General features: G+C 42.6%; 1 protein-coding gene across 13 annotated transcripts in view; it reads left to right on the top strand.

Moving 5' to 3' along the window:
- The window catches only part of PCNT (pericentrin), a 78683-nt gene that overhangs the window by 36588 nt on the left and 31035 nt on the right, over positions 1 to 11060 (top strand). For all 13 annotated transcript variants that reach the window (XM_027666174.1, XM_027666177.1, XM_027666180.1 and 10 more), the window contains 4 exons: positions 929 to 1091; positions 1631 to 1774; positions 9889 to 10118; positions 10542 to 10661. In XM_027666174.1, coding sequence (XP_027521975.1) covers positions 929 to 1091; positions 1631 to 1774; positions 9889 to 10118; positions 10542 to 10661 — 657 coding nt within the window. The remainder of the gene's footprint in view (positions 1 to 928; positions 1092 to 1630; positions 1775 to 9888; positions 10119 to 10541; positions 10662 to 11060) is intronic.

Here is an 11060-nt window from a genome sequence, read left to right as displayed (position 1 = left end):
AAAGTGGTGGTTGCAGTCTGGTCAAAAGTGGTGGTTGCAGTCTGGTCGAGTGGTGGTCTGCAGTTTGCTTGAGAGTGGTGATCTGCAGTCTTCCTCTGGATCCCACAAGTGGTTAAAAAAGTTCCAAGACTCCAAGATTATATATTCTCCAGTTCAGGCAGGAATGCCCAGCACTTCCCTCAGGGTGGGGAGCTCCACAAAGGGTGTAAGGACAAGAGCATCCTCCTATCTCACAGGCCTCTTAACACCTAGTTTATAGCCTGAGGAGTCAGGCTCTATGGGCAGATGGTGTAAATGGTTCATTTACAGTTTCTGGGAAATGGCATGGAAGGCTATAGAATAGACAGATTTGGGTTATACCCATACAATGATGAACTGGTCCCAGATGTTCTAACTAGGACAAAGGTGTCCCTGTCAATGGCAGGGATTTGGAACTGTGTGGTCTTCAAGGTCCCTTTCAACCCAGACTTTTCAACGATTCTTTATATAACACTGAAAATGTGAAATCAGTTTTAAGGATATATATTTGGCCTTCTAGCAGATCCTGTGGGAAGGCAATAAGTTGGTTGCCTTAAGTAGATTTAAACTAGCATTTTAGATTCATTTGGTAACTTTGAGGGGAGGTTTTTTGACAGGTTTTTGTTGCACTTCATGTCAGTGCTTCTCCAACATCAATAAACAGGTTCAGGAAAACTCAGTCTGATGTTAAAATGTTGTGGGAATATGTGGATAGCAGCATATAAACATCCTTGTATTTATATACTGTTTAATTGTGATAATTGTTCAGAGGTTTTGGGCAAAGTCAACTTAGTACTAAAATGAAATCTATGCCTTATTGCATAGATGGGTTTTTGTTGAAATGTCTGCAGTGTTATTACGCTACATGTGCATCTGAGATCTGATGCTTGGGGAAATTTTTCACTTGTAGCTGGAGAAAATGCATGAAAACCACGCACAGTTTGAAGAGGAGTTCAGCCGCCGAAATCAGGAGACTGCCCAGGTGGTGAGTCAGCACCAGGAGCTGATGGAGTGCCTCAGCGAGGAGAGCGAGGCCAAGAACCAGCTGGCACTAGAGCTTCATAAAGCAGAGGGTAAGAAAATGAAATTAATGTAATTAAATGAGGTTTCAGTGTCCTTTACTCATGGCTCGTTCCTCCCAATACCTGTGGTGCAACTTGATGATCCTTGTGGGTTCCTTCCAACTTGGCTTGGTCTGTGATTCTGTGCTTTCTATGTCCTGGATTTCTTGGGCTCTGAATCTAACATCTGATCTTCCTTTCTGGAGATTCTGTTTCTTCAAACCTCAGCCCCCAGCAGAGGATGTGTCAGATGTTGTGAGCTGATCCCAGACCATCAGAAGCTTAATGATCCCCATTTGAATTCTGTAGACTTGGAGACATTCTGTAACATGGCAGTAAAATCTGTTAAAATGTATCAGTTAATGTATTCTATTTCTTAAGGTACTTCAAAAAGCCTAACTACAGTGTAAACTTTAAGTCATCTTTTATTCTTCCTTTCCATGTCACCTTCGGTCATTTGCCAAAACTTGCTTACTCATGTTTTCAAGCTGCTTTTTCCCTATAGATGAGTTTGTCCGTGTCTTTATTTGCATTCTGACTTGGGATTTTAGGCATTATCGAAGGCTACGTCGCAGAAAAAGCTGCATTAGAAGAGGCCTTGAACCTGAAAGAGGAGTCTGAGCGTCGCCTTGTTGTGGAGCTGGAAAACATGCGGGAACGCTTCCAGGAGCTGACCCAGGAGCAGGCAATTCTTGGTGAGGAGTGGGTATGGCACTTGGAGTGGAAAACAAAGTTGTCCCCTATCAGGGCAGGCTGCAATGTGTTTCTGTAATGAATCAGTGCTTGGTTTGATGACCCGGTGAGCAGCTCAAACTGGCACAGACGTGAGAGGGTCTTCCTGTAAAAGCAGCAAGTAAAATAAAGCAGCTGGTTCTTTGCTTGTAAGATGATAATGCTGTTAGTGAACAGTACTGCTGTAGCTCTGTGCTTAGTTAGAAAGGGATAGATCATCCTCAGTGCAATCACACAACACCCACTGACAAGGGATCAGACCCAGCTAGCACAGGTTTAGGAAGGGCAGGTCCTGTCTGACCAACCTGATCTCCTTTTATGATCAGGTGACCCGCCTGGTGGATGAGGAGAACGCTGTGGATGTGTCTACCTGGACTTCAGCAAGGCCTTTGACACCGTCTCCCACAGCATTCTCCTGAAAAAGCTGGCAGCCCACGGCTTGGACAGGGGCACTCTGTGCTGTGTCAGGAACTGGCTGGAGGGCCGGGCCCAGAGAGTGGTGGTGAACGGAGCTGCATCCAGTTGGCGGCCGGTCACTAGTGGTGTCCCCCAGGGATCAGTGTTGTGCCCAGTTCTGTTTAATATCTTTATTGATGATTTAGATGAGGGGATTAAGTCCATCGTCAGCAAATTTGCAGATGACACTAAGTTGGGGGGGAGTGTCAATCAGCTGGAAGGCAGGAGGGCTCTGCAGAGGGACCTGGATAGGTTGGAGAGTTGGGCTGATTCCAACAGGATGAGGTTCAACAAGGCCAAGTGTCGGGTCCTGCACTTTGGCCACAACAACCCCCTGCAGTGCTACCAGCTGGGGACAGAGTGGCTGAAGAGCAGCCAGACAGAGAGGGACCTGGGAGTTTGGATTGACAAGAAGCTGAACATGAACCAACAGTGTGCCCAGGTGGCCAAGAAGGCCAGTGGCATCCTGTATCAGGAACAGTGTGGCCAACAGGTCCAAGGAAGTGATTCTTTCCCTGGACTCAGCGTTGGTGAGGCCACCCCTGGAGTGCTGTGTCCAGTTCTGAGCCCCTCAGTTCAGGAAAGACATTGAGGTCCTGGAGCAGGTCCAGAGGAGGGCAATGAGACTGGTGAAGGGACTCGAGCACAAGTCTTATGAGGAGAGGCTGAGGGAGCTGGGGCTGTTCAGCCTGGAGGAGGCTCAGGGGAGACCTCCTCACTCTCTACAACTCCCTGAAAGGAGGGTGTAGCCAGGTGGGGGTTGGTCTCTTTTCCCACGCAACTATCAGCAAGACAAGAGGGCTCGATCTTAAGCTGTGCCAGAGGAGGTTTAGGTTAGATATTAAAAAGAATTTCTTTACAGAGAGGGTGGTCAGCCATTGGAATGGGCTGCCCAGGGAAGTGGTGGATTCTCCGTCCCTGGAGGTTTTTAAGACAAGACTGGATGTGGCACTTAGTGCCATGGCCTAGTAACTGCAGTGGTAGTGGATTAAGGGTTGGACTTGATGATCTCGGAGGTCCCTTCCAACCCAGCTGATTCTATGATTCTGTAAGTGTTGAAGCAAATAAGAGGCATGTGTTAACTCCACTTAGTTGCAACAGGTAATTGACACCTAATTAATAACTGAAATGCTGGTTCTTTGGTACTGCAGTCGAAAGAGTTGGAGCTTGAAGGCTTTTAACTGCTTTTAGGACTAAGGAGATAGCTTAATAATGACAGAAAAAAATAAACTTCTCCTGGAAGATTATTTGAATTGTGATGATGTGTACTCAGTTTTAGATATAAGCTTTTCCCCTGCTCCCCAGCCTTGTCCTGTCCAAACACACACACATGGTCGGTCAGGGTGACGGGAAGAATTTTAATGGTCAAGGATAGAGAGACTGTTTAGGTTTTTAAAGGAAAATATATGGGTTGAAAAAGCTGAATGAGGTAGTGCTCTTACAGAGGATAAGGTGAGGCAAGGATCTTAAGCTTTTAGGGTGACTCACTGGAGGCCAGAGCCACTGAAATACTAAACCATATTCGGGTAAGTAGGTGCAAGTAATCAAGTAAGCAAGTGATATGATGTAAGCTAATTACAGGGAGCTTGTGTGGGGAAGTGGAGTAGTGTAAGGCGAAACTCTTCAACATAGTGGATGAAGTCTACTAATATTGAAAAAGAGAGGACTCACACTGCAAATGAAAGAGCACATATTTTAACAGTGACAGCAGTGATTTAATAAAGACCCTGAAAAAATCTCAGTGTAGTATAACTGGTTTACATATAAGAGAACTTTTTGATTAACAGGAGAAAGTTCAGAGTTATGTGATTTGCACTGCAAAGCAACTCCAAGACTAGGTTGTGCTGCTTCTTAATGATAACTCTGTGAATTACTTAAATGGCATTATATAGTTTTGACTTCTTGAACTTGCAACCTTAGTGCCCTTCTAGTACTTCTGTAAGTGAATTTCTCTGTATCATCTTCCAGTAGAAATTTTATTGTTTGTGATCACTGCCTTTCCATTTCTGGTAATGCCAACATTACACTACTCTTAGCTGTGTCACCACAATGCCACCCTCAGCTATATTGCATAGATCTTTTCTGACTGAGCAGACTGTGTAACAGGGAGTTGTACACAGGGCAACATGCTTAGGTCAGAAATAAAGACAGCAAGAAACAGTTTTCTAGTGAAAAACTGTTGCCTGCCTCTTGCCTCTCCTGAGTCTCAACTCTGCCATTGTCCTACTCTTGTGGTTCTGCATTTGACCTTTAAAGCATAGTACAATCAAAATACTCATGTTGTACATAGAATCATAGAATTATTTGTGTTGGAAGGATGCTTTAAAGGTCATCTAGTCTGACCCTCCTGTAGTAACAGAGACATCTTCCACTAGACTAGACCAGACTAAAATATTTTCACTTAGAACTGACTTAAAGCAATCCATCCTGATAACTTTTGGTCAGCCCAAAGTTAAAGCATGTTATTAAGGACATTGACCAAATGCCTCTTGAGCACTGACAGGCTTGGGGCATCCACCACCTCTCTAGAAAGCCTGTTCCAGGGTTTGACCACCCTCTTGGTAAATAAATGCTTGCCAGTGTCCACTCTGAATCTTTCCTGGTGTGGCTTTGAACCATTCCCACACTCCTATCACTGAAAACCAGGTAGAGAAGACTAGCATCTCCCTCCCCACATTCCCTCCTCAGGAAGTTTCAGGAGCAGTTTCCTGAGGTCACCCCTCAACCTCTCTTTCTCCAGCCTAGACAAACCCGGAGCCCTCAGCCTCTCCTCACAGGACAGGCCTTCCAGCCCTGTTACCAGCCACTAGACCAGGTTGCTCAGAGCCCTGTCCAACTTGACCTTGAATGTTTCCAGGGATGGGGCATCCACCACCACTGTGGGCAAGCTGCCAGTGTTTCACCACCCTTATCATGAAAAATTTCTTAACTTCTATCTAGTCTGAGTCTACCCTCTTTAGTTTGAAATTATTACACCATATCATATTGCTACTAAATGCATAGTACCTAAGTTAGTATTTATAGTTGTGTCTGTCTCTGAGCTCTCTTCCTCAGGGGAAAGCAGAACATAAACTGGTCCAGGGGCTGTGCTTGCTTTACAGCAGTGATTATGGCATTGAGTAACATATCCCATAGGAAATGCAAAATCATTCCTCGGTGTTGTTGAACACAAGTACGACTGTGGGTTATGGAAATGTGTGACAGATTGCAGGACCTGTGCTGGGGAGTCCTGCTGGGCCAAATCCTCCTTTAGATCCCCTGACAGGAGATAAAAGGAAGATTTGAGGCATTGATTATTCCACCTCTATATAGTGAAAATTGCAAAAACATAGTATTGATTGTCTTAGAAAATGAAGAAGTGACTGGCCAAGGATGTTGCAACAAGCTTGCAGGGTTATAATGTAAAACCATTTCTGTAGTAGCTCTAGTCCTATTACAGACACGAATCAATGTAGATCATCAGGAGCTTTGTGTCATAATAAAGATGAAATACAATTATGCCAAAAAGAAAAGGTAGGCCCTATCTGTATTCCACACAGATTTTTAGTGATTTTAGAAGATTGGTAGGTCAGAAAAAAGAAGAGGAGAGCAGAATAAATTATGGGAGGAAAGAGGAAACCCAAAATAAGCAAGAAGGATCTGTGGAGTTATACTTTGACTTTGGAAGTCTATTGCTGAAGTAAAATTTGTAGGTGCCAAATTGGAAAAGGCATTTTTATTTTTTTTCCTCCTAAACTAAAGTAGGCACACTTAACTCCTGAGTGACTGACATTTAGATCTGATACATTCTTAGTTACCATGATTGTTTTGTGGTCCACTTAAAATATAATTCTCCTATCATTTTTTAGATTAATTTTATTTACACACGCATATATATATTCATAGATGTGTTCTCTTGTATATTCACTGTCTCTTGTTTCTAAACTTTTCCCCCAAAACAGTGTGAGCTGGGTAAACCAAAACCCTCAATTGAATAAAAAGTTACCAGGGTAAATTCCTGTTGGAGTGAAAAAGCTGCACTGAGCTGTCTTGCCTGTTACTGTATCTTTATTCCTTCTGTCCATTCAGATCTCACTCAAACACTATTTTTATTTAACCTATTTTTGGTGACCGCCTCACTGTCCTGAAATTTGCTGCTGCCCTCTGAAAGAGAGGGGATGTATAACTGAGCTGGTTACAGTGTATTTTGGGATTGACATTCTCCCAGTAACAGCAGCCCAGCTCTTGCCAGCAGCTCGTTACAACTTGAACAGTTGCTTTTGCTGCAAGTGCCGAGTCCTAAAATTCATCCCCTTTCTCCCACCCCAATCATCTGTAGTACTCTTCCTCTGGCTTGGAATTGTTTGTAGTAGGTGGAAAACGTGATAAATATAAATCATCGTGTTTGGAGTTGACATGGCTTATTCCTTGAAAAGCTGCCGCCTCCTCCCGTTTTTGATGTGGAGTAACTAATGTGAGTAGAATGACCTTGCTGATTAAATGCACTCAGAATGGAGCTTGGCATTTGCTAATGATTTTGGGAGTGGGGAGGAGTGTGCTGGGGCATTACTGAAGGGGAATTGCATGATTTGAATAAGCATTAATAAAATAGCAGGTTTTGTCTACAAAGGAACAGATCTGTGAGCTGGTGATCTATTGTGTTGCTTGAAATTCTATTTATACACTTGGGGACGTGTGCTTAAAAAAAAACAAAAAAAAAAGATCAAAATTTGGTCAAACAGATTGCAGTTACTGAGATTGCCAAAATCTGATACCTGCTTTCTATTAAATACTGCTGATTCCAGGTAAAATCTGTTTCCCTAATTATTTTTTTTCCATTAACTTGCATTTCTGTCTGAGGAGGTGACTGTGACTGGGTAACTCAGTGTTATCTAATCAGTATTTTGTTCCTCAGAAAGCACTAGTGTTCCTTTGGAAGCTAAAGGGAAGGCATCAACCATGTTTCTTAGGATATAGAAGGAAAAATTCCTGTGCTCATTTTCCCAAATGTCAGTTCTTTTCTCACAGGGTCTGTCTACGTCCATGACCTTCCTCTGGGTGCACAAATAACAGTGTGCACGGGACCTTGCCCTCCTCTCTGCACCATGTGTAACCAAATACACTAGAGTGCTATTTCATTCCGATTATTCCCATCTCCAGCCTGCCAAAACCCAGCTCTTGGCAAAAGATATCCTCTGTTTTGCAGCTGTGGCTGGGATTGTCTCCTAGCGGAATTCACACTGGTGGCTTTTTTTCTGTGTGTTTCAGCTGCTTGCTCTGCTGCATCTCATGGTACGTGTGATATATGATACATCCAATGCAGCTGCAAGGGGGCTGGGAGAGAAACTGGGGGAGACTCTTCATTTCATGCATTCTGTCAGAGCCGGAATTACATCCACAACACAACGAACTTATGAATATTTATTGTGATTATTTAGCACAATGCTAGGAAAGGTAGAGAGCGTGGCCCCGTTGTTTTTATATAGTCCATGGCTCCTGGTAATTGTACGTGTGCAAAATGAGCTCTTGGAGGGGAATGTAGTTAGAATGTAGTTGTAATCGACAACTACAATCTCTCAAAGACAGGAAGTACTTACCAGGACGGGAGCTTTTTGAGATTTGTATTCTGTGTGGGATTTGTATTTATCAGCTGAAAGCAAACTTAAACTGGCAGGAGGAGCCCAGTACCAGTATACTAATGTGTAAGGGAGGGCAGGGCTAACATGCTGTGTAGAGTGAGTGCAAAACAAAGTGGTTTGTGTTTCCTTCAGCTGGGTGTGCCATGCTCTCATATTGGCTGTGCAAAGGGACCAAGGAGCAATTTTGTCCACTTCAACTGGTTTCAGAAGGTGACCATGGGTGCTTAGCAAATTGGGTCAATGATTAAAGAATCTGGTACAGTTCCATGTGTGCTGAGTTTTTATTTGCTCAATTAACCTCTTAGTTTTTACTTGCATATCTTAATATCGTCTTAATGCAGAGAAAGTATAGTTGCTGCAGTGAGACCAGTGTGACTAAATCCTGGAATCACAGGGTTGCTGTGGCCCTCGAGAGCTCATGTAGTCCATACTTTTGTCCCAAATCAGAATCTACTTTCCTTGTTTCTCTTTGTCCAGCCTGTTTGATTTCCAGAGCCAGAGATTTCACAGACCCTGCACATTCTGTTCCATTATCCTCACTGTGGTGACATTTTCCCCGATGTTTAGTGTAAATATTGTTGCATCATTCCAAACCTGTGACACTTATCCTCTTAAGCATGAATATGGAAATGTTGCTTATTTTCAAGTGTGTAGAGATGTAATTAAATACCTGTGGATAGTGAAACCCTAGAAAAAAATGTTGCAGGCAGGCTGTGGTTGTCCATTCTAGAAAGTGGGCTGGATGACCACTTAAGGTCCTTAGGCTTACCTTTGACTGAAAACATTTAAGGTGATGATGGAACATTTGAAAAGTAAAATGATGATCTCTTGCAGGACCTTGCTTTGATACAAAATAGGCTTCTGTTTTTCATGCTCAGCTTACTTATCTATGTTTACATAAAAGTAGCTTTGCTTCATGAGCGTTCACAGTAGAGTCTCAGTTTTGGTCCCCTAAACAGCGTATTGAGTGCATCCAGCTGATTGAAAATTCAGTTTGTAGCTATAAATTAACTCTTGATAACTTAAATAATTTAAACTATATACATTTTCCTATTTGTGGTAATGCTTTTGCAGTCTGTAGATGTGCCATCTTTTTCCCCAGGTGTTTCTTCCCTTTGTAATCTGAGAACTGGACTGATTTTCTGTAAGCATGATTTTTCTGCAGGTTTTAATCCCCACTCTAGTTCAGAGAAATACAATAACTTTGCTTTCTCATAGCAGCTGGCCTCAGGGTTGGGCTGGGCACCAGTGGCCACTGGAAAGATGGACTAGGTGCTAATTTACCATTATAGATGGCAGGGGCAGTATATCCAGCATGACACGAGGCAGGGAGTAATGGAGAAACTGGATAGTGGATGTCTAAGGAAGATCTTGGCATGAGAGTGTGGAGGAATCAAGAATTCTATATTGGCTGGCTCGATTAAGAGAGTTGGGAAAGAAGGGTGGTAAGGATTTAGGATAGAGCAGCAAAGGATGGGACATTTGGAGGGGTTGGTATGAAAGATTAGGTGGCTGACAATGGTATTTGGGGCTTAAACCTGGGGATGGAGCACCTCTGGAGTGGAGTGAATTGGGACGATTGAGGACTGGTGTGGTTTGGAAAGAGCCTCTGGGGCAAGAAGAGTGTGGAACTGGAGTTGAGAAGGCAAGGACTTAGGGAGTGAACTTGAAGGATTCCTGATCAGGTGAGATGGGGCTCTCTGGAATTAGGAGGTCTCCAGGGGTGAAGGTGAAAGCTTTCTAAGGGTCTAGAATGTCTCCAACCAGGATTCACTTAGGGATTGAGAACAGATACCCCTGGCCTCCTTTATTAAGATGGCTTTTGGAGACCCCATGAGCAGTCATGCATCAGAATTCCTGTTGTGTCTCTTCTAACCCATTTATCAGGAATATTTTTCTTTGTTTTGATGCTGTCCAAAATACCTGAAATTAATCTCATCTGAAACATTTGATTTTTGTACCCTGCACTGACAAACTTCTGTTATTTTTGTGTTCTTGTTCAGGTCTACTCAAGGAAGTAGAATTTTTATCAAAGGAGAAATTAGAGCTTCAGTGTCAGGCAGAAAAGGACCATTCCAACTTACGCTCTCAAATGAAGGTTTTGGAGGTGGAACTGGAAGAACAGCTGCACAGTAACCAGGACCTGGCTACACAGTTACTGGAGGTTGCTGAATTAAAACAGCAAATTCAAGTTCTTGAAAAACAGCTTAAAAACCAGCGGCAGTTCATGGACGTAAGTGAACCTGGGACCACATTTCCATGGGTTTGGAGGTGATAAATTCTTCTCCTGGTTTGTGACTGCGACTTGGAAGATGGTTCCTAAAATGGTATATTTTTAGTTTTGTTTGAAATTAAGACTTTGGTATTCTAGTCTCATAAAAGAAATAAAAAAGTTAATTTTTTCAATTCCCTCTCTGTAGTATTGCAGGATAATTCTTCCTTTTTATTAATTGATAGTTGTAGTTTGTATGTACACTGAAGTCAAAAAGGGTTTTTTTCCTTCTCTGTAATTGTAGATATGCTTTCAGGACTACTAGAAGGTGTTAATTATTTTTAAATGGACAGTTTCTTCACCACAAAAACAACCCCCAAAGCATTCTTGTTCACAATATTGTAATGAAATGCCAAGTTTCTTTCTCTCTGGCTGGGTTTACAGGAACAAGCTATAGAAAGAGAACATGAACGCGATGATTTTCAGCAGGAGATTCAGAAACTGGAAGAACAGTTAAAACTGTCAGCAAAATCACAGACTTCAGGACAGCCCAGAGAATACAGAGTGAGTAAAATAACACTTAATGACCAAAGGAGTTTGTTTACTGCAATTAAATAACAAAACCTGTGTTTTCTTGGGGATATGGCTCCTGGGAGACTTTTTTTTCCCCCTTCTGTTGTTGCCCATAGAGCAGATTTTTCTTCCCCAACTGACTGAACTACATTTAGGCAGTGAGAATGCACTTATATTATTTGTTAGAGTGATGGAAAGAACTGTTGTATGTGCTTTACAGTAAGGTTTCACAGCCTCTGAGTCTGAACCGAGGAGGACAACACTAGAAACACTCTGCTTTACAGAGCACATCTGAGGGATGACTTCTGGGTTCTAAATGTATTTATTTTTTTCCAGCTATAGCAGTTATAATGGAGATATTCTTTGTCTGCATGCCTTATCCTATTTAGG

Source organism: Corapipo altera, unplaced genomic scaffold (genome assembly GCF_003945725.1).
Source record: "Corapipo altera isolate COAL_440 unplaced genomic scaffold, ASM394572v1 81, whole genome shotgun sequence".
Taxonomy (NCBI): Eukaryota; Metazoa; Chordata; class Aves; order Passeriformes; family Pipridae; genus Corapipo; species Corapipo altera.
This window is presented reverse-complemented; position numbering and strand designations above follow the sequence as displayed.